Source organism: Convolutriloba macropyga, chromosome 4, assembly GCF_964194025.1.
Source record: "Convolutriloba macropyga chromosome 4, txConMacr16.3, whole genome shotgun sequence".
Lineage (NCBI taxonomy): Eukaryota > Metazoa > Xenacoelomorpha > Acoela > Convolutidae > Convolutriloba > Convolutriloba macropyga.
Genome location: NC_134471.1, coordinates 2,975,632 through 2,995,646, shown reverse-complemented (window position 1 = coordinate 2,995,646; position 20,015 = coordinate 2,975,632). Strand labels below are relative to the sequence as shown.

The 20,015-nt window shown below is 36.0% G+C and overlaps 1 protein-coding gene across 12 annotated transcripts in view; it reads left to right on the top strand.

The window, feature by feature from the left end:
* Positions 1-20,015, top strand: part of LOC142337413 (rho GTPase-activating protein 26-like) — a 95,781-nt gene that overhangs the window by 6,099 nt on the left and 69,667 nt on the right. For 10 of the 12 annotated variants that reach the window (XM_075386600.1, XM_075386598.1, XM_075386597.1 and 7 more), the window contains exons 4-12: positions 1,116-1,177; positions 1,598-1,720; positions 2,162-2,284; positions 2,820-2,831; positions 9,257-9,298; positions 12,866-13,019; positions 16,189-16,253; positions 16,708-16,818; positions 18,644-18,799. In XM_075386600.1, coding sequence (XP_075242715.1) covers positions 1,116-1,177; positions 1,598-1,720; positions 2,162-2,284; positions 2,820-2,831; positions 9,257-9,298; positions 12,866-13,019; positions 16,189-16,253; positions 16,708-16,818; positions 18,644-18,799 — 848 coding nt within the window. The remainder of the gene's footprint in view (positions 1-1,115; positions 1,178-1,597; positions 1,721-2,161; positions 2,285-2,819; positions 2,832-9,256; positions 9,299-12,865; positions 13,020-16,188; positions 16,254-16,707; positions 16,819-18,643; positions 18,800-20,015) is intronic. The other 2 variants (XM_075386602.1, XM_075386603.1) reach the window with 2 other exon arrangements.

Here is a 20,015-nt window from a genome sequence, read left to right as displayed (position 1 = left end):
TACTAGAACATTCTTTGATGCTTGAGGTTTTCATTTTTGAGTGATCTCAGTTGCTCTGTTTCTGAAATAAAAGTTTGTTATTAATATAAATCTGATTGAGAGTGAAAAGGAGTCAAAGTCCCTGTAGCTCAGTGGTTAAGATGGTTTAGAGCTTGGAGGTCAGGGGTTTGAACCCCTGTGCGTTTGGCTTTTTTGCTCCATTAAAACATTTCTAAGCTTCACCCCCTATAAATTAAATTGCCCCGCCTGTCATTCTAGAGCAATTCTTCCGGCTTTAGTCGATTTTTGTTTATTAGTTGCTCTCAAACGAAGTTTTTAGCAATTATATTAGTCCTGTTGGTCTTTTGCGATTTTTTGCTTGACCGATTTTTCGTCTGACTCATTTGACTTTTGGTCCTCAACGTCGGGATAAACAGGTAGCGCCCAAACCCCCGCCCCAACAATCCCCCTCCCCCGGTGCACTTCCCGCTGCGCTCCCCTCATCCCTTCAGTTAAGCTAAAGCTAGCCTAACCGTAGCTAGCTACTGACTAAGCCAACCGGTCGTTTGAGAGCAATTCGCTCCGACGTTAGTCGGTTATGTTTCTTCTTCTGACGCTCATTTTTAATTGCTCAGCAGCTATGCATTAAGTGACTCTGTAGCTAGCTCTCTTAGAGCCTTGCTACCAAAACTGTAGATTAGACATACATTCATAGTGTGAAGGGACTTTCAGCACTTTGGGCCCCGTCGTCGAGGCCTCCAAACCCCCTTCCTTCCCCCCTCTCATATCATTCCATCCCTAGGCACGCACTCTTGCCCCCTCCCTACCGAAGCCATCCGCTGGCCGGTCGTTTGAGAGCAATTCGGTTACGTTTTAATTGTATCTTTTAATGCCCCAAATTTAAAAAATTTTAATTGCTTTTATGCGACTTTTTAACTGCGTGTTTGTTCGTGGTGTCGTTTATTTCACTCCTTGGTAGCGCATTTTTATAATGAATGCGGTTAATTGTAAAACTTCTGTTAATACATCTAGAATACATTATCTGAGGAAGCTCTTATATATTCGACTGCAATGGTTTTGCGATGGTCCTCTCCTCATACACAAAAAACACCGTTCAAAAGTGAAACCTTGTTTAGATAATGCAGTCGGCGATTTCGTCGATATGATGCACCAGCAAGAAGAAAACTGTCAACGAGTGGTAAGTAGTTCTTCACGTTAGAATGGACTGAAAAAAACTTGCGATGAAGTTCTGTTTGTTTTGCGGAAGTTAATTTATGGTTTCAATTTTAATAACTGCCCCAGAATCATATAAACCAAACATAAAAATCGCGCTCTCAATTAAAAATTTAGTCCATTTTTTAAATGGGATGTATAAGTGTAGACATTTATGTTTAAGTAAAATTAGCCACGATTTAAAACATTATTATCGAATAAACTTTTTTTCTTCCTTTTTTTATTTTGCACTGATACATGATAGAATCTTGGAACAATGGTCTCTTAATTGTTTATACTTTATGTTTATATTTTAATCCTAATAGTAGTAAAAATTCATCTGGCAATTTATTCAAATTGCTTCCTCCGAATTGTGATTATAAAGCAATAATGACTTTTCCTTTAGCAAGAAGCAGGACTTGATGCTCTCGTGGCTGGTCTACAGAGCTATCAGAGGTTGTACACAGAGAACATTAAAGAAGACTTCAAGAAGTTCCGAAAGGCTACCGAGAAGTACTGCCACTCACAGGTATCAAAAGTCATCGAGAAACTTTTTTTTAACTTGGGGAAAAAACATTTATCGGCACTCTTTTCACGCGGACGTTAAGGTGAATTTGGTTGGAAAGATTAGCGCTCTATTTGTCATTGATGCACACGGTGCATCATTAATGTGTGAAGGCGTAAGTTCATGTTTTGAAATGTTGTTTGGAGAGCATTTTTCGTTTTTTTTTTTCTGTGATCCATCCCCTTTCATCTCCACGGGTTTCTCGGAGATTGTTACGGTTGGTATCTGACCTGCTGTTAAACGAACATTGACCTAAAATTGTGGCTGATTTTTGGTTCATAGATATTTGAGGTCAAGAACTATGAAATATGTCTCGATATCAGGCAAAAGTAGAAAGTATTTGTATCTGAAAGTTATTACAGAAGAACAATTTTTGTCGTTTCTCATTTGCTGTTTTATCTACAGGAGAAGTATCTCTCTGTTTCGACGAAGAAGGCAAGCCACAAGGGAACAGGAGACTCGACCGGATCCTCAGGCAGTACAAGCATCGCAACAGCCATGCCTCCGGGAATCGGCACATTCGAAGAGGTTAATATCAAACCACTTCTTCTATTAAAAACTAGTTAAGGCAGCCTGAATTTAGCCCCTCGAGGAACTGGAACTTAATATGCCGTGATTCTTGTAAATAGTTTTTAAGATTGTGCAATTATCTGCGGAAACACTATGGGAGGGAGTGGGGGGTTTGAATATCCAAATGCCAGCTAGCATGAGCTTAGAGTTGAATGCATGTTTTATTTTCGTCCTTTGACCACAAGAGATTCATAGCTTTGGAAGACAGATTTGGCTTCGAATGAGAGAAATCTGAAACTTTTTTTTAAAAAACATGGAAATCAGAAGGCATCCTTCGGTTTTTCGTTCTGCTGTTTAATTACCTCGTAAGTTCCACAATGAAGAGTTCTTTGAAAATCATTTCCGACAAAGCAGCATGACAAAGTTAAACTTAAATAAATTTACATTGGCTGCATGATAATGGGAATATTCATTGACAGTTGTAGAGGATAAATTAGCTGTTTTAGTGTGTTTTAGTGCATTAGCTGTTTTAGTGCATGTTGTGGCATTTTAGGATTGGTTAACGGTTAGCACTATTTTCACAACTCACTCCTTTGTTATTCATTACCCTGTTTGATTGCGTTTAAGTGACTAATTAGATGGAGATCATTTCACGCATACTAACCTGTGCACCTTTTCACAAAATCACTAAAATGTCTGCCAATCCGATTTATCACTTTTCATAATGACTAGAAAATTTTCAAGTTTTTTTCAGACCGTTAATAACCAGAGCCATTGAGCAACTCCTTGATACTCTGTGCGAAAGGAAAAATGTTCAACAATCAGCAACATTTAGTAAACATTATCATTGATTTTTTTTTACCGTAGTGACAATTCGTTAGAGTAGAGAGGTTTTTAATTACCATCGAAGTTTGACGCAATTTTTGTAGGGTGTTTCCTTTTTATGCAAAACTTTGCTTAATCGGTTTTGATTTTTTGAGTGACTTTAACGTCCTTGACTGTTTGAGTTATGCGTGATCTAAATTGTTTTCCAATTAAGAATTTAAAGCGGCCGATTTTTAAAGTTTGCTAAAAAAAAAATTGGTATCACCTGTTCTCTTTAATTTTTGTAGTGGTATTGAAAACTAACGTTTCAAAACCTTATTGAGCCTAGGTGCCACCTCAAGTTTTCTGTCTAGCACGCCGGAGGTTGCGGCTTCGAACCCCTCATTAAGCGGAATTTTTCGTTCACATCAAAATTTATCCAGGCTACAGCACCCCTCTGAATTGAATTGCCCCGCCTGCCGTTCGAGAGCAATTTGTCCGACTTTAGTCAGCTTTTGTTTGGGCTTCGCGAGTTGGTTTGAATTTGTTCTTCTACAAAATTTTCACATGAGTTTTATTACGTTCTATTTGCGTAAAGCATGATCGTTTTCGGGGATCTTGTTGTCGGGGATCTTCCGACATTGTTGCCTGCACAAACGCTGTGGATAATTTAACATTGATTTTAAAAGTCGCCCTCTTCTTCTCAGCCGGCTATTGTAGCACTACTATTTGTTAACTTTTTACAATCAGATACTTGGATTGTGTCTGTACTCGTCTCTTTTTTGTAAGTTGTTAATGCACATTTTTCCATGACCTTCATCCTGGAAAACCGGATAAACAGGTTACGTCCAGTGGGCATTAGAGGTCCGTAGCTGGTTTTGATAGTCTTTCAAGTGCTGAGGGTGCTGAAACTGTTAGGAATGCCAAAATTCGAATTGAAAAAGTCAATTTTTGGGAGTGTGTGAGCCCAAAATAGTGCAACTTTTCACGTTTCTTGTCATTGGTTTTGGTTGAACTATTCTTAAACTGACCTTTGTAAATTTTGATGAATATCTTTTATAAGACATTATTATTAGCCGCCGTCAGCCTCTCAAACGGTTTTTATTTAGTCGCTCTCCTTTTTTACAATTCAAAGAATTTGAATTGCATTGGGGCGCTCTCTTTTTTTAAGATTGTTCACACATTTTCATGATTTTCGAAATCAAATTGGAGTAGTGATTTTGATCACGCCGAAACAGGAAATGGAACAAAAAAGCGAGTGGTTTTGTGGCGTAAATTTTTTTTTGCTCTTATTTTTAAGTATTGTGAGAAAACGGTACTTGAACAAACATTCGCTTTTTCGGTAGTGGTTTTTTGTTCAAATGAGGAAATTTCACTTGGGATTTTACTGTTTTTTTTATCCATTTTTTGGGATCGGATTTTTTTCTAAATGGTTTTTACCAATCCAATCACAGTTCATTCTATGCCTAGTTTTTTTGTTAGAATCAAATTTACATTTCTTGGTGGTTGTTTTTTGTTTCGCTTGCGACATTTTGATATTGATTTTCTGTTTTTTATCTGATTTTTTTCTAGAAATGGTCCTCCCAATACTTTCATAGTCCATTGTAGGTCTAGTTTTTTTGTTTAGTCAATAAAAATCCTTTGAATTGTCCGTCAGGACTAGTCCTGCTATGTTTTTTAATTGCTTTAACTTTGGTCACGTTTTCCGTTTTACAAAAGTCACGACTTTCACGTTTGACATCTGACTCACTTCACTCACTGTTTCAACTGAATGGATTTGAAATACGCTTCTGGATTCTCTTATTCAAATACGCTATGTAGTGAATACTGTCAAAGTCAAAAGATCAAAATCAAAGGTGGGTTAAACCGATAGAGCCCGTTCATTAAGTCATTTGAGAATTAGGCATCAAATTTCATTAGAGTGACGCCAATTTAGAACTCTTTTTGACACTGGAAAAGAAAAAAATCCGTCAATTTGTCTTCTATTTTTTTCGTTTTCTTTTTCAATCTTGATGTGCATCAGGCGCGTAAACGGCGGCTATTTTCCGGCAATATGCCGTCTATGTTTTCTTTATGTACATTTTGTGTTATGTTTTGGTAGTGCAAACTTAAACATGCAGAATGAAACTGATTTTTACAACATAAAGGGTTTTGTAGTGCTGGCTTCTGTTTGCCGCTTTTATATGCCTGCTTGGTTTTTATTTCGCCAAAAATTTTTTACGACCAAATGACGTCACTATTAATTCAAATCTGTTTTTTGTTCATTCGTTCCTGCATTTTCAACTGAATTGCGTGAATGACGTCGTTTTTCACTCTTCATGGGGAGTTTTTTGTTTATTCACGTGATTAAGTTTTTGATCAGACATGACTTGCCTCACTCTCCAAATAACTTCCTCAATCTGAGATGGACTCTTCTTTACTTTAATTTAAAGTAATAAGATCAAGTGATTGTGTGTCACTCAAATTGAAGGTTATTTGAGAGCAGATAATAGAATCACCAATAAGTTAAACCGATTCTTAATAAGAATATAACATCTCAGCATTTAATTTCTTTTTTGGTCTGTTAGCATCTTTTGATGCTGCAAATATACGAAGCTAATGCGGCTATTTTCTGTCAATCTGTCAGCAATGTTTTTGTTCTGTTAATTTCGCCTTTTTCTGATATTCTCTTTTATATCATAAAAGTTTTTTATTGCCATTTTTTCTCAATTTCATTTTCAACAATTACTGTGGTATTTTGGTATTGAACACGCTGAATTTGCTGTCTTTGAGTTTTTATTTTCGTTTTCGCTAATTTTTGGAATCCTGTTTGCCTGGCATTGTTAAATTGGTCTGCTGGTCAGGTACAGTGGTTTTAAGTTTTTCATTTGAGACTTTTAAGTCTTTCGGTTGCATTTCATAACTTAATTTTACTGATTGCTCTCGAACGAAGTTCCAAGCAATTATTTTAAGCGTGTTTGTTTTTTATGCAAATCCTGGCTTGACCGCTTTCGCGCTTTTCTTCTGGAACATTCGTTGATTTGAAGTTACTTGTTCACGCTTTTGTTCATTTTTGAGTGATATCTATTCAGAGGTAAATATTACTGAGAGGTAAATCTTGTTGCTAAAATGAAATCGATTGCAGCATAGCATCAAGAAGGGCCTGATAGCCGAGTGGGTAGTGCTTCTGGTGGGGGAGTGGTGGGAGGTCCATAGTTCGAATACCGGCGTGGTGGACTATTTTTGCACCCATTAAGAAAAATTTATCTAGGCTACACTCCCTGAATTAAATTGCATCGCCTGTCGTTCGAGAGCAATTCTTCCGACATTAGTCGGTTTGTTTTTTTTTACTCAAAGTGCTTTTAAGCAGTAGTTTTTCAGGAAAGCGATCTAGAGTCAACAGAGTCGATGTCGATAATCAAAATCAAAAATAGACTCAGGAGATACCCAATTTGAAATGCTTGCTACTTGACCTGTTTTCTTATAAGTTTTAGTTATCATCTCTAGCTGGTATTGATATCATTTGTGTTCAACTACTAAGTCCAATCAACATAGTGGAGACATATAAAAATATTTTGAAACAAATCATATTCTTTGTTTTCTTGTAGTCCCAACCTAGGCTGTGGAATCAATGGCGGCTATTTTCTGACAATCGACTGGGTATGCTTGTATCTGCTGCATTCGATGTCGAATCCTTGTGCTTCTGAAAAAATAAGATTTGTTGAGCAGTCCAGAAATTTTGAATTTTGAGGCAATTATTGTAGCTTTTTTTTGCCGTTTTGTACTCGAATGCGTGTCGTGATCGACAGATGATTTTTTGTAGAAAGGAACAAAGAATTTTGGTACAGCCTGACTACATAAGGTCTCTGATTAGCTCTTTTGAGCTTTTCTAAGTATACGTTTCAGCGATGCTGCTGAGAAACGTGCCAAGAGGAGGATATTCATAAGTGTGAAAAGCGATTTTCGACTATTTTTACCCCATTTTATTTTCTGTTTTCGCGTGTAATGTACATTGCTTTTGTTTAAAACTTGACATTTCTAATTGTAGGTCTCAGGTTTCAATCTGTAATCTGTTTTTGGTAATTTGACCGCAATTTGAGCTGAACTGTAACAGCCAATTGTTTGTGGATGCACACAATTCCGCAGATTTCAGAAGTCGAAAGTGCGAACAACTTGTTGGCTGAATTAATTTTTAAAAATCTTTGCGAGGCACTTTTTTTATCTCCGTATACATGTTTTTGCTCCTCGTGATGGGAAACGTGATGTTTCATTCGCTAACTGTGAATTATACCAATTTCGCTTGTTTTTTTGTAATAAGGCGCTCACTATGAATGATTTTGAGACAAATCCTGAAGTTTTTTGATGTGGCTCTTGACTCCTCAGTGAAGGACTCCTATATAAGGAAAACTGATATTTATCGAACATCTCATCGAAAAGAAACAAGCGATTTTGGTTTTGAACTAAGCAACATTGGTACCCTCAGGAAGAATTAGAAATTTTGCCGGCAACTTCAACTCAATTCTGTATCAGTTTTGATCAATTTTCTTCTGCGCGAAATTTTATTTTGGCAATATGCTGGATTTATGGAACGTTGTCGTAGAGGGCACACTAACTTAAGTATAAAATTTGAAAGCTCATAAAATAACGTCTGAAACCGGTTTTCGTTGCCTTAGTGGTTTTTAATTGCTCTCGAACGAATTTTCAAAAAACAATTGTAAACTTGTCTTATGGAAAATTTTCGCTTGACCGTTTTCTTCAAGAACTTACTTGCGATTTCATTTCTCGAGAGACTTTTTTGCGTTTTACTTAATTTTTTCTTATTGATTTCAATTGCGAGCTTTCAGAAAATAAGTCTGTTGCTTTAAAAAACGGTTGTGATAGATGACCGTGCAAAGCCCGTATAGCGGAGTGGTTACTGTTCAGGACTCTCTTCGGAGATCGCGCGGATTCGAACTCCTCCCTAGTCCCTATAAACTTTTAGCATCATAGATTTTCTCTAGCTTATGCCCCCTTCTCAGCTGATTGCCTCGCCTGTCGTTTGAGAAAAACAGCCCGACGTTAGTGGATTGATGTTTGTCTTTGTTGTCATGCAAAGTATGTTTATCTTCTAATTATTTTTTTGTCTTTTAATATTTTTTGGGTAATATGTTCTATATCTTACCTGCCAACTGTTATTGAAGATTTCTGCAACCATCAAAAATCGAAAGTGCTAAAACCTTGCCTGTTGAGTTACGTTTGATATCTGCCAGGTCAAGGTATCTAACCATGTAGGTATATCTCTTAAAAACGAAATAAAACAAACATTTCTCTTTAGGCTTGACTTATTTAACTGATTGAGAGTGAACTTTTAGCAGAGCTGATGAATAGTTTTTTTTCTGATCATAAATGGCTTCACTTTCTAAATAACAAATGTCAAGGTCATTTGAAGTTACTCTAAATTCTTAATACGTTATTGAAAAACTCATTTTTGGCGAGGTCTACAGAATTAAAACATCGTTTCAAAAATGGAACATAATTTGTTTTACAAAATTAAAGTGATTTACCTAGGAAGACTGAGAATTTTCGTCGACAAATCACTAACTCAAAATCTTTATTGGTTTCAACCTATTTTTGCGGCTGCTTTTTGCAGATATTATGGTAGTCTCATGGATTTGCTTAAGGAGCGTAATAAATTACAAGTATCGCAAATTGATGATATGTAAATTGAAACTCTAAACTCAATTGCTATTTAGCAAAACATTTTTTGGCTTTGTACTTTTCAACTAGTTTTGTGAGATTTTTAAAGATAGAATGATCTTTTCTCGAGAAGTTTTTACAGATTTCATCTTCTAGCACATTTTCTGTGCATATCTAAGATTAGAAGATCTTTCTGTTTAAGACGTAGAAGGGAGTAAAAATGTAATCACAATCTCGTCTTTCGTGGAAAATATAATCTTTGGTGTACTTTTTCAAAAGTTTTACTGAAACAATTTGCAATGTGATCGAAATTGTCTCACCTTAAAAAAGCAATCCTCCATAAGTCCCTTGTATCGTTACAATGTCGGATCCAGACAATAATTCCTTTCAATGTCAGTAGAATACAGTATGTTTTGCTCAAATGGTTTTGCGATTTCTAGTTTTCTGTTGTCAAAGTATATAAACTAAAGCTGATATATGAAGTTGAAATATTTTGGCCTTATGTTCCTAATGATGTGGTTGTTGCTTAAGACTAAATTCGTCTACCTAATGGACCCCATTCGTCAACTGAAGGTTAATTGTGAATAGAGAGAAAGCAAGTAAATAATTCACAGTTTCTTTTCCCCTATCTTTAAAAGAAATGATTAGCTCTAGATTTTGGCTAGTTGTTAATCTGAAATCTGGAAGGTCTTGAAATTGATAAATGCTTTAACAGCCGTAAAAGTCGGTTAATTGTTCGGTCTACTGTAATATAATCCACACAATTCAGTAGAATATGCGGGGGGGGGGGATATGCGGTGATATAGTCCATTCAGCAACGTATGATGAATTAATTCAGTTTTTTAGGGTCATCATTGATTTTGATTTTGTGCCCAGATTTCTGTTGGGGAGAAGAAACGGGAAAGTGTAAGCTTATCGAATGATATCCTGAGAGTTGATTAACATTTTTTGTGTCCGTATTCTTGTTCGATTTGAGTTGTTAGACTGATCTACTCTATATCTGGCGACAACGAAATAAATGCGTTTCATTTCGACTGTTTGATTTGGTATGAATTATAATGAGCTGTCAATTAAGCCTAAATGGTGTATTTTTTCATATTTAATTTACAAAGGTGTGACTTAATGAAGTATCGCAAGCAAAATTTGTACGCAAAACGTTACGCCAACTGTCCATTAGTACTTTTTTTAATGGATGTTTGATTTGTTTAATAGCTCTCATATGAAGTTGTCGCAATTATTTGGGTACTGTTGGTCTATTTTATGCACATGTTCGCGTGATCCATTTTCCACCTGAAGCTTTGACTTTTTGTCCTCAAAAACAAAATGGCTTTGAATACCAAAACGCCTTAGGGGCCAGTTCAATAATCTTAGAGCTCTACTAGTCTAAGTATGCGTTTCACCAAAACTTCTGAAGAGGTATAATTTCATGATTTTGAAAGATATTGATGCTTTATTGGCCGAAAAGACGTTTAGCCAACAACAATATGACACCCGAATAAAAATTTAGCCGAGAATTTAGTCAATATAAGCTAGTAGATTAATTCTGGAGCTGTGATTGGCTAATTTGAAACTGGTAATTTATAAGAAAAAAATTATACACAGTGTTGACTAAATTTCTCATTTTTTGTTAATGGCAAAACGCCATTCCTAGCACCATTAACGATAGAGAAATCACGCATATTAGGAACTTACTCATAATGAAAGCTAAATTTACAGATGAACGCAAACTTTATATTCGTTGATTCGGCTGTACGTTGTGTAATTGCATAGGATAGTTCAGTTTTTCGACACCTTTTGTCGGTGAACAGACAAAACAGTCCCAGACAAAACAGTCCCGGACAAAACAGTCCCGAATAGCAAAATTTTCCCAGACAAAACAGTCCCGAATAGCAAAATATTCCCAGACAAAACAGTCCCGAATAGCAAAATATTCCCAGACAAAACAGTCCCAAAAAAGCAGACAAAACAGTCCCAGACAAAACAGTCCGAACTAAACATAGAGTTAAACATATGCACACCAATTAACACAGGAACCACTTAAGTTATTCATATAATTGCAATTCATTGAACAAATATTAAGCTGATTACAACATTGTTTTAGCCAAAATATTTTTTTTTGAAACAACAATTCTAGATTATTTTTTACAATTGTTTCGATATTTATTCGGGACTATTTTGTATGCTTTTATAGGACTATTTTGTCTGGGACTGTTTTGTCTGGGAATATTTTGCAATTTGGGACTATTTTGTCTGGGACTATTTTGTCTGCTTTTATAGGACTATTTTGTCTGGGACTGTTTTGTCTGGGAATATTTTGCAATTTGGGACTGTTTTGTCTGGGACTGTTTTGTCCGGACACGCTTTTGTCATGTCTTTCTGTAAATTAAGTTAAATAGACTACTGCTTTTCGACATTCATTGTTACTGTTTCATTCGACTTTCGGCCTCTCTGTAATCCATTAAAAGCTCGATAGCCATTAAATGGATGCAAAACTTTAATGATCGGTAATTGCGTTTTTATTATGGTCAAATACCTTCAAAGTTCCCAATTTTTGTCGGAAGCAAATTCAGGTGTGATTGTTGGCGGAGTTAAACCATAATTAACGAGGTTTGAAAGCATTTATTAAACAGTTCAATTATAGCTGTTCTACGATCAAAACTGTTCATTGATGCTGAAAATTACGTCAACTGTCCTATAGTACTGTGTATTATTAGATGGTTTATGCAGTAGCTAATTTTATTAGACAATTGATGCAACAGTCAGCCGTCCTTGTGTTTTTGTCGTAATTTTGTGGTATTTTGCTGGTGCTACTGTTAAGGGATGCAAAAATCACCCATCTGATTTTTGATTTCAGTTTGGATTGCTTTATTTGTTAGTGCTGCAAAATGCATGTCACAGAAATAAACATTGTTTGCAAAAGTGTTGGTCTTTTTAAGTAATGGTTAAGTGACTCTGCTTGAAGTCACTGAGAACTTCTGGCGTTTATCGAGAACCGCGAAGCGGTTCGAGATATTAAGTGAGAATTTCGAAGTGACTTCTGCAGAGTCACTTAACCATGCTTAAAACACGAAACGCGCAAGTTTTAAAATGACGAAAGTCAACGGAATTCAACTTCTGGCTAAGTAGCAACTTCTGGCATTTTGACTTCTGGCACTGCAGACTTTCGGCATTTCAAAATTTGCACGTGAGTGTTTTAATGCAAACTTCTGCTTGAGAGTTTTTGACCTTGTGTTCTAGAACGTTCTTCTTGAGTGAATTTTTCACACTTTAGTTCATCCTTTTTGAGTGATCTGAATTGCTCTCATTGTTTGTTGCTAACATGAAAGCGATTGTATGTGGTTGAGGATAAAAGCCGTTATAGCTGTTAAGATGTCAAAGTGGTTAAGGTGTCAGACTTATCCTGGAGGTCGCGGGTCCAAACCCCTCCGAGGTCGGAGTTTTTGCACCCATACAAAAATTTCTAAGCAACACCCCTAAACTTAATTGTCACCCGCCTTTCGTTCGAAAGCAATTCTTTCGACGTTAGTCGGTTTATGCTTGTCATTTTTAATTGCTCTGTAGCCTAATGTGTTTCAGTTAGGAGAGTATGTTTGCTTTTTGTGCTGTTTAAAAGCCACACATTATTAGCAACATTGCGGGGTTTTTTATGATCATTTTTTTTAATATTTGGCTCCTTTGTCAAACTAGGCAATTTTTGAACAATCTATAATGTGGTGAATGAGAAGTCCCCAACACTAAAAACAGTGCAACAGTAAAAATCCCCAACTTTCAACTTTGGTCGCAACTTCCCGCCGAGTCGCTCAGTTTTTTTTCAAATATCAGGGTCTGGGGCCGTTTTTCTTAAGGGTTATTTTAAAAATTCATCCTTCGAACAATTAATCTATTTGCGTTCATTTTTTGCAAAACGTTTTTTGTGCAGATTTGATGGAAATTTGGTTTGCACATAGCCAAAAACACTTGTCCATTTGATTCTATTGAAAGACGAGAAATGTGAGCAGGACAGTTATTCGAGTTTTTGTATGCTGCGTTTGATTTGTATCTGCTACGGCTTGAATAAATTGTTATTTGTTTTCTTGTGCATCTTGTTAAAGTGTATAAAAGGGTGGGAAAATAATTGACTTGATTTTCGATGTATTTCAGCTGGATCGGACAATGATGTCGGACACCAATTGCTTCCACAACGTGGCAACAGACATTGTCTGGAATGTGTTGGAGACTGAAGAACAGACAAGACTCAACTTTATTCAGCATGTCTATGAGTTCACGCGCGCCTACCTAGCATCTTTCATATGGGGTTTGTGATCTAAAATTTTTTAACAATTAAACACTTGGGGGCGGGGGGCAAAACAGAATAGATCCTAAAACTTATTATGCAGCTAGTTTGTGCTCCTTTTGTTAGTTCGATTTGTCTGTCGGGTGTCTGCATAAGATACCTGTTGGTTTCTATCAAAGTAGTTGTTGTTAATAGCCGCCCTCATATTCTCAGCTGGCTATAATAGCGCTCCTAATTGTTTACAATTCAAAGAATTTGAATTGTATTGGGGCGCTGTCTTTTTACGACTCGAAGAGGAGTATTGGAGAAGTCCTTTTTTTAATCAATTTTATTGGAGTGAATTTTGAAGCGGGAAATGAAACACGTGAAAAAATTTGATGTGAATTTGTTGCTGAACAAAATGAAGAGTGGAGCGAAAAGAGAGTGGTTTTTTTTGTTCATATCGCTGTTTTCTAGAGAGCGAGAAATTGAGGTGTGAAAAAAATTCTGTAAGCGAGCGTAATTTTTTGTTCACGTGCGGCATTTTAAAGCAGTTTTTTTTTCGCTTTTTATAGCTGCGAAGCTGTAAGCTGAGCGTAGCTATATTGCGGTGCTCTTGGTTTTTTTTGTTTCGTCGTCTGACGCTCTTTTTTCGTTTTACATTTGTTCACACAGCAAAGCTGAAAATTTTCTGAATGACTTCTTCCTCTCACTAACGGCATTTGCGCGCGTGACGTCATTTCTCACTCGCTTTAGCGAAAGTTTTTAGGTTATTTGCGTGATTAGATTTTGATCATACGTGACTTACCTCACTCAATAAAATGACTTTTGCACTTTAAAACTTAAGTTTAATTTGAATTTGTTTAAGGTCAAAGGAACTCCTATGTACAGTAAAGGCCCCTAATAAGAGGCTTCTGTGGAATGAATTTTAACAAGCTTTACTAATTTATCGCAGAATGTTTTTAGCCTAGTTTTTCGAGCGGTGTCGATTTTTTTTCAATTTAGATCTATTTAATTTAGATTCAATTTAGATCTGTTTCTATCTCTATTATATGGTACGCAGGTCTATTCTTTCGCAGCTATTCCGGCAATCTGCCGGCTATGTTTTTTTTTCGTTTAAGAGATTTGGTTATGATTTGCTTTTAATTTTAGGCTGGGTTTGGTAGTGGTTTGAAGGTTTCTGAAAATCTATATGAATTTTATGCTAATTCGGATGTTTTTCATGTATTTTGCTGATTTTTGGTCTAATTTTTACGATTTTTTTAGCTATTGTTTTGTTTTACTGCCTCAAATGGGTATTGAAGATACCCCTATTACTTGAGCAATTTAAGTTAACACGGTTAAAGTTTTGTGGATATGAAGCATTTTTTGTTGAGAAATATGACGAAAAATGTCGAAAATTGGAACTAATTTTCTTAATTTTTTGCAATTTTTCGGTTTTTTGTTTTTAGACAAGTTTCTCAACCTATTATGACTTGCTTATTATTTTGCGAGCATCTGGGTACCCTATTGGCTGAGAAGAATTTTTGTTTAGATTTATGTGATTTTGTAATATTAAAAAATATTAACTTTTTCCAGTTTTTTGTAAGAGTCAAAGTTGTTTGCAAGAGCTTGTTTTTTCATTATTTGGCTTCAATTATTTTAAAAAATTCTCATAAGTGGTTTTAGTAGTTACTAGTTCTATTGGTGAAGTAATTGTGGCAGAGATAGTTTTTTTGGGTATCAGTTTTTGACAGAATTTGATCAAATTTTTAATCAAATTTTAATAGATTTGATTTTTTTTACTTTTTTGTTTTGTGGTTTTGTTTCAAGAGAAGCGTAAATGATTAGAGGCATGTTTTGTCTGATGAGTAGTTGGATGGCATTTAAGAGGATTTCCACTTCGAGTCGTTTCCGGCTATGTCTTTTTTAAGATCTGTTCACACATTTTCATGATTTTTGAAGTCAAATTGGGGTAGTGATTTTGGTCACGCCGAAACAGGTGGTGGAGCGAAAAAGCGAGCGGTTTTGCGGCTTGATTTTTTTCGCTCTATATTTAAAGTTTAGTGAGAAAACCGTGTTTGAACAAAAATTCGCTTTCTCGCTAGTGGTTTTTTGTTCACATGCGGCAATTTCACTTTGATTTTTAGTTTTTTCAATTTTTTGGATCGGATTTTTTTCTAAATGGTTTTCCCAATCCATTCATAGTCCGTTCCTGGTCTAGTTTTCTGTTTAGTCAATGAAAATTCTTTGAATTGTACGTCACGACTTGTCCTGCTATGTTTTTTTACTTCGTCGAACTTTTCTTCGCTTTACCCATTTTGCCGCTTTTTCGACATTTTGCGTGAAATCTTTTTGACCTTTCTAGGCTAGTTTCACTCTTCTGTCATTCTGCTCAAACTCCTTTTAAACAGCAGCTGCTCAGCAAAGCAATTCAAAATGAAGAGAGTCAGTATAAAAAAGTCAGAAATAGAAACGGGATAAACCCATAAAGCCCATTTTTAGATGCCCGGTACTTGAACTTTGTTCTCGTAAGTTTTAGTTACTATCTATAATGCTTATTAATAGCCGCCCTCGTCTTCTCAGCCGGTTATTATAGCGCTCCTATTTTTTTTACTTCGTCAAACTTTTTTTCGCTTTACCCATTTCGCCGCTTTTTCGACATTTTTCGTGAAATCTTTTTGACTACTCTAGGCTGGTTTCACTCTTCTGTCATTCTGCTCAAAGTCAGAAATAGAAACGGGATAAACTCATAAAGCCCTTTTTTAGATGCCCGGTTCTTGAACTTAGTAACAATCTTTAATGCTGATTTGTATTGATACTAGACCATGTAGCCTCTCACTGTGAGACAGGAGTATGTTCAATTACGAAATGACATCAAAATAAATCGCTCTTAAAAATGTTATTATATACAAAAATCAATTTTTGTTGATATTTTCTTTTTTTTCATTCCCAATAGAGTTATGGGAATCAACGGCGGCTATTTTCTGGCAATCTGCCGGGAATGTTTCTCTTTGCGTTAAACGCTGTTCGAGGACTGAATATATTCACTGATTGCTAAACCACAGGAGCAAATTCTTAGAGCACGTTGCCATTCGCTAAAAGAAAACGAGCGCTTTGGGAAGTAAATATTTTTGATGGCGACTAAGGGGACGACACTATAAATCTCCATTGTTAACCTTTTCTGATATCGATCAATGTTTTTTAATTTAATGGTCTGTTATCTTTTCAGGGTATCTGGAGAACGTGAAAAGATTTCAAGGCTATTATCCATTCCTAGAAGACACCATCTCATCCGTAAGTTTCTTTTATTCAACTACGCATGTAAAACACTGCGCTAAGAGCATAAAATGGAATGCGGGGCTATGTTCTGAACAGAACTTTTGCTTGAATTGTTTTTTATTACCGAGCTGACAGATTTTTCCGTGAGAACTTATTTATTCACCCTCGAATCAACTTGGTTTGTTATACTGTGATACTAGTACTACTAAATCATAGTTACTGTTAATAGCTGCGCAGTAATATTGCGCTTAATTAACCGAACAGCTCAGTTTGCTGTTGATAACCGATTTGGTGAAGCCATCTAATTATAGTTGAACAAAATTAACTGTTCCTCCTGAAAAAATTGTTTTCAAAGGGGTCACAGTCAAAAACAGTCAGCTGTGCTTCAGTTTGACAACTGATTAAATAAAGCCATTGGGGTTATAACTGATTAGGATTTTAATAGAACTGTGGTTTTGAATGAGTTCAGAGTCAGAAGCAGTTGCAGTTGACAGCAGAAGAGGCGCAGGCATTGAGGAGTCACATTCTCAAGGATCCTCAACTGGCACTGGAACAGAAGAAGCAGATGTACGACAAACAGGTAAGCAGGACACCTACACCAACTATTTGAATTTATTTTTTGCTGACTGGAAGCAATTATATTAGTCCCGGCTGCCTTGTGCAATTTTTCGCTTGATCAATTTTTCATTTCATGCTTTTAACTTTTCGTCCACTAAACAGGGTATTAAGTCAGTGGGAAGATCTCTTAGAGCTCTACTAATCTCAAAGTATATATATCACCGAAGCTGTTGAGAAGACATTAAATCAGGGTGTAGAAGCAGTTTTTTGGCAGTTCTGACCGCCTTCAATTCCCTAAGCAGTTCTGAAGCTGTACTAAGCTATAAAATCATGGTGTCTGAGACAGTTTTTTTTCCGGTTCAGCCCCCCAAACAGTAAACACGCAAAGCAACTCGTTAACATTTTTCTCAATTTGATTAGTTATTTATAGGCTTTGTTTAATAGCCCGACCTCAACTTCTCAGCCGACTGTAATAGCGGCCCTTTTTCACAAAAGAATTTGAATTGTATTGAAGCGCAGTCTTTACGATCTGTCATGACCTAATTTCATGATTTCTGAAGTCAAATTGGAATGCTGATCTTGATGACGCCAAAACGGGACGTGCAGCAAAAAAGCGAGTGGTTTTGCAGCTTAAAATTTTATCACTCTAATTTGGGTTGAGTGAAAAAGGGTGTTTGAACAAAAATTCACTTTCTCGATTGTAGGTTTTTTTGTTCAAACACAATTTGACTTCTGGTTTTGGTTTGTTCGTGTTTTTATAGCCTTTTAATTGCTCTTGAACGCAGTTCATAGCAATTATTGTAAACGTGTGTGTCTTTTTTTATGCAAAATTTTCGCTTGACGGTTTTGACTTTTCGAGTGACTTTTACGCCCTTGACTTTTTGCATTTCGCGTGATCTAAAATTCTCTCTCAATCACAATTTCAAGCAGCTGAACTCAATTGCCGTAATTTAATACTAAAAGTCAACTGAATGCGCCGAAACAGGTGTCATTTTTTACTTTAAATCTTAATAGTGGATTATGTTAACCTCTAATGTGGTTATTTGAAGCCCACTATAGAACTTCTTAGTCCCATTTAGGCTACCCCCCCCCCCCCGACTGAAGCAGGCTGCAATTGATTAGAGCTCCCACTAGTCGTTCAAGAGCAATTCTTCCGACGTTTAGTCGGTTATGTTTTAAATTGTCTTCCGAATCAATTATTATTCATTTTTATGTACATGTTTTGTTTAGTCAATGAAAACTCTTTGAATTGTAATTCTGCATTTGTCCTGATTTATTTTTTAATTCGTCGAACAATTCGTTAGCTTTTTATTAGTTGACAGATTGTTCAACAGTTTGTGTGAAGTCTTTTTACTCCTCTGGTTGTACTCTTCTCTCATCCTGCTCCAAGTGCTTCTAAACAGCAGTTGCTCAGCAAAACAATACAGATTCAGTGTCGAAAAGCAAAATCAAAAATAGAAACGGGTAAACCCATGAAGCCCAGTTCTAGATGCTTTCAACTTGAACATTGGTCTTATACACTCTCTAACTCTTATTGTTATTGATACTAGCCCCGGTATCCTCTCGTTAAGAAACGGAAGTATGTCCAACTACGGAACGAAATCAATCAAAAATGGTTTGGACTTCAAAAATGTTTTGTTCTATCAAATTAATGCAGTATTACATTTTAGTCTGATATTAGTTCCAAACTTGATTTTTTGATGGTTGTATTTTACTTGGCGATCAGTTGCGTAAGTAAAAGCACAATAAGAAAACGTAGATAATCAGAGTCTTTAACCTGCGTTTGTATGATATACGTTTTTTGTCGGGGGTGTAGCTAAACTAATGGGATGAATGCAACGTTTCAGGGTTATTTGTGGGTTCACGAGAGTAGCAAGAAGAAAGTGATAGCGTCGACTGTGAACAATGGACTAGCATCATCCAAGTACTTCTGCCAGTACAGGGGCAAAGAGAGACATCTGTGGATGACACAGTACCACCAGGTCAACCCACCCAAACACCAGGTTAGCTATCAGTTGTTTCACATCATCACTATTTGACTAGAAATCCTGTTAACAAACAACTTTTATTGAAAAGTGAATATGATTGGGGTCCTTCTCACATGCCCAACGAATTAAATGCTCTAATTCTTGTTGATAAGTTGCATGAAACAGCTGAAGAAGCAACCGGCTCTAAAATGAGCGCAGGTTTATTTACTCTTGCAGAAATTAATTTACAACCCCCTAATTAGATTAAGTAACATCCTCCGAATTAACCCCAGAAACTCAACGAATATAGACGACAATTCTAACTGATCTGTGTAAAGACAATTGTAATATTTTTTTTACTGCAAATAGCCACAGTCAGCCTCTCAGCGGCTATTATTTAGGCGCTCTCCTTTTTACAATTCAATGATTTTGAATTGTATTGGAGCGTTGTCTTTTTTTACTATAAATTCGAAGAAGAGTATTGGTGGAGCGTCTTTTTTAAGGAGTATTGGTGGAGCGTCTTAATCAATAATTTATTGGAGTGTATTTAAAACAGGATAAAAAAGCCAACGCCGCACGTGAAAACTAAGAGTTTAGGTCAAACGAATTGAAGAGACGAGAGAGTAATTTTTGTTCATATAGTAATTTTGAAAGAGCGACAGAAGTAGGTATTGAAAAAATTTTCTAAGCGAGCGAAATATTTTGATCACGTGCGGTTTTTTCGAAGCGGTTTTTTAGTTTTAACTTTACTTTTTTAAGGTTAAATCAATATTCTAAACTAAAGTAACGAGTAACTATACTTTTGGGAGCATTTTTGACCATCTCAATCACATATGAGTGTTTTATATGCAATCTTGAGCTTTTTTTAAGATTTCGCCGGTTTAGACGCTTTCTTATTGGTTTTTGTCCTCTTTGTCCTCTTTGCAAGTCTTATAGAATATTATTAAAAAAGTTTATCAGATTTTTTTATTTTTGTTTTTTTATCTTTTTATTTTTGCTTGATTTTTCTCCTCTGTAGAGATGTATAATCGGTTAAATTTAACCCATCGATAGTCAATTTTCGAACTAATTTAAGATATAGCAGACAATTTACCTATAGAATGCTCCTGGATTCGCAACTTATACAATTTTTGCAACAAAATTTTTTTATAAATTCTTTTTTCCCTGATAATATGTTTACTCCGGTTTCAAATTGAAAAGTATAATGAAGTTAGTAGTTTTGTCAGTACGTGGTTAGTTTGCTGGTGTAAGT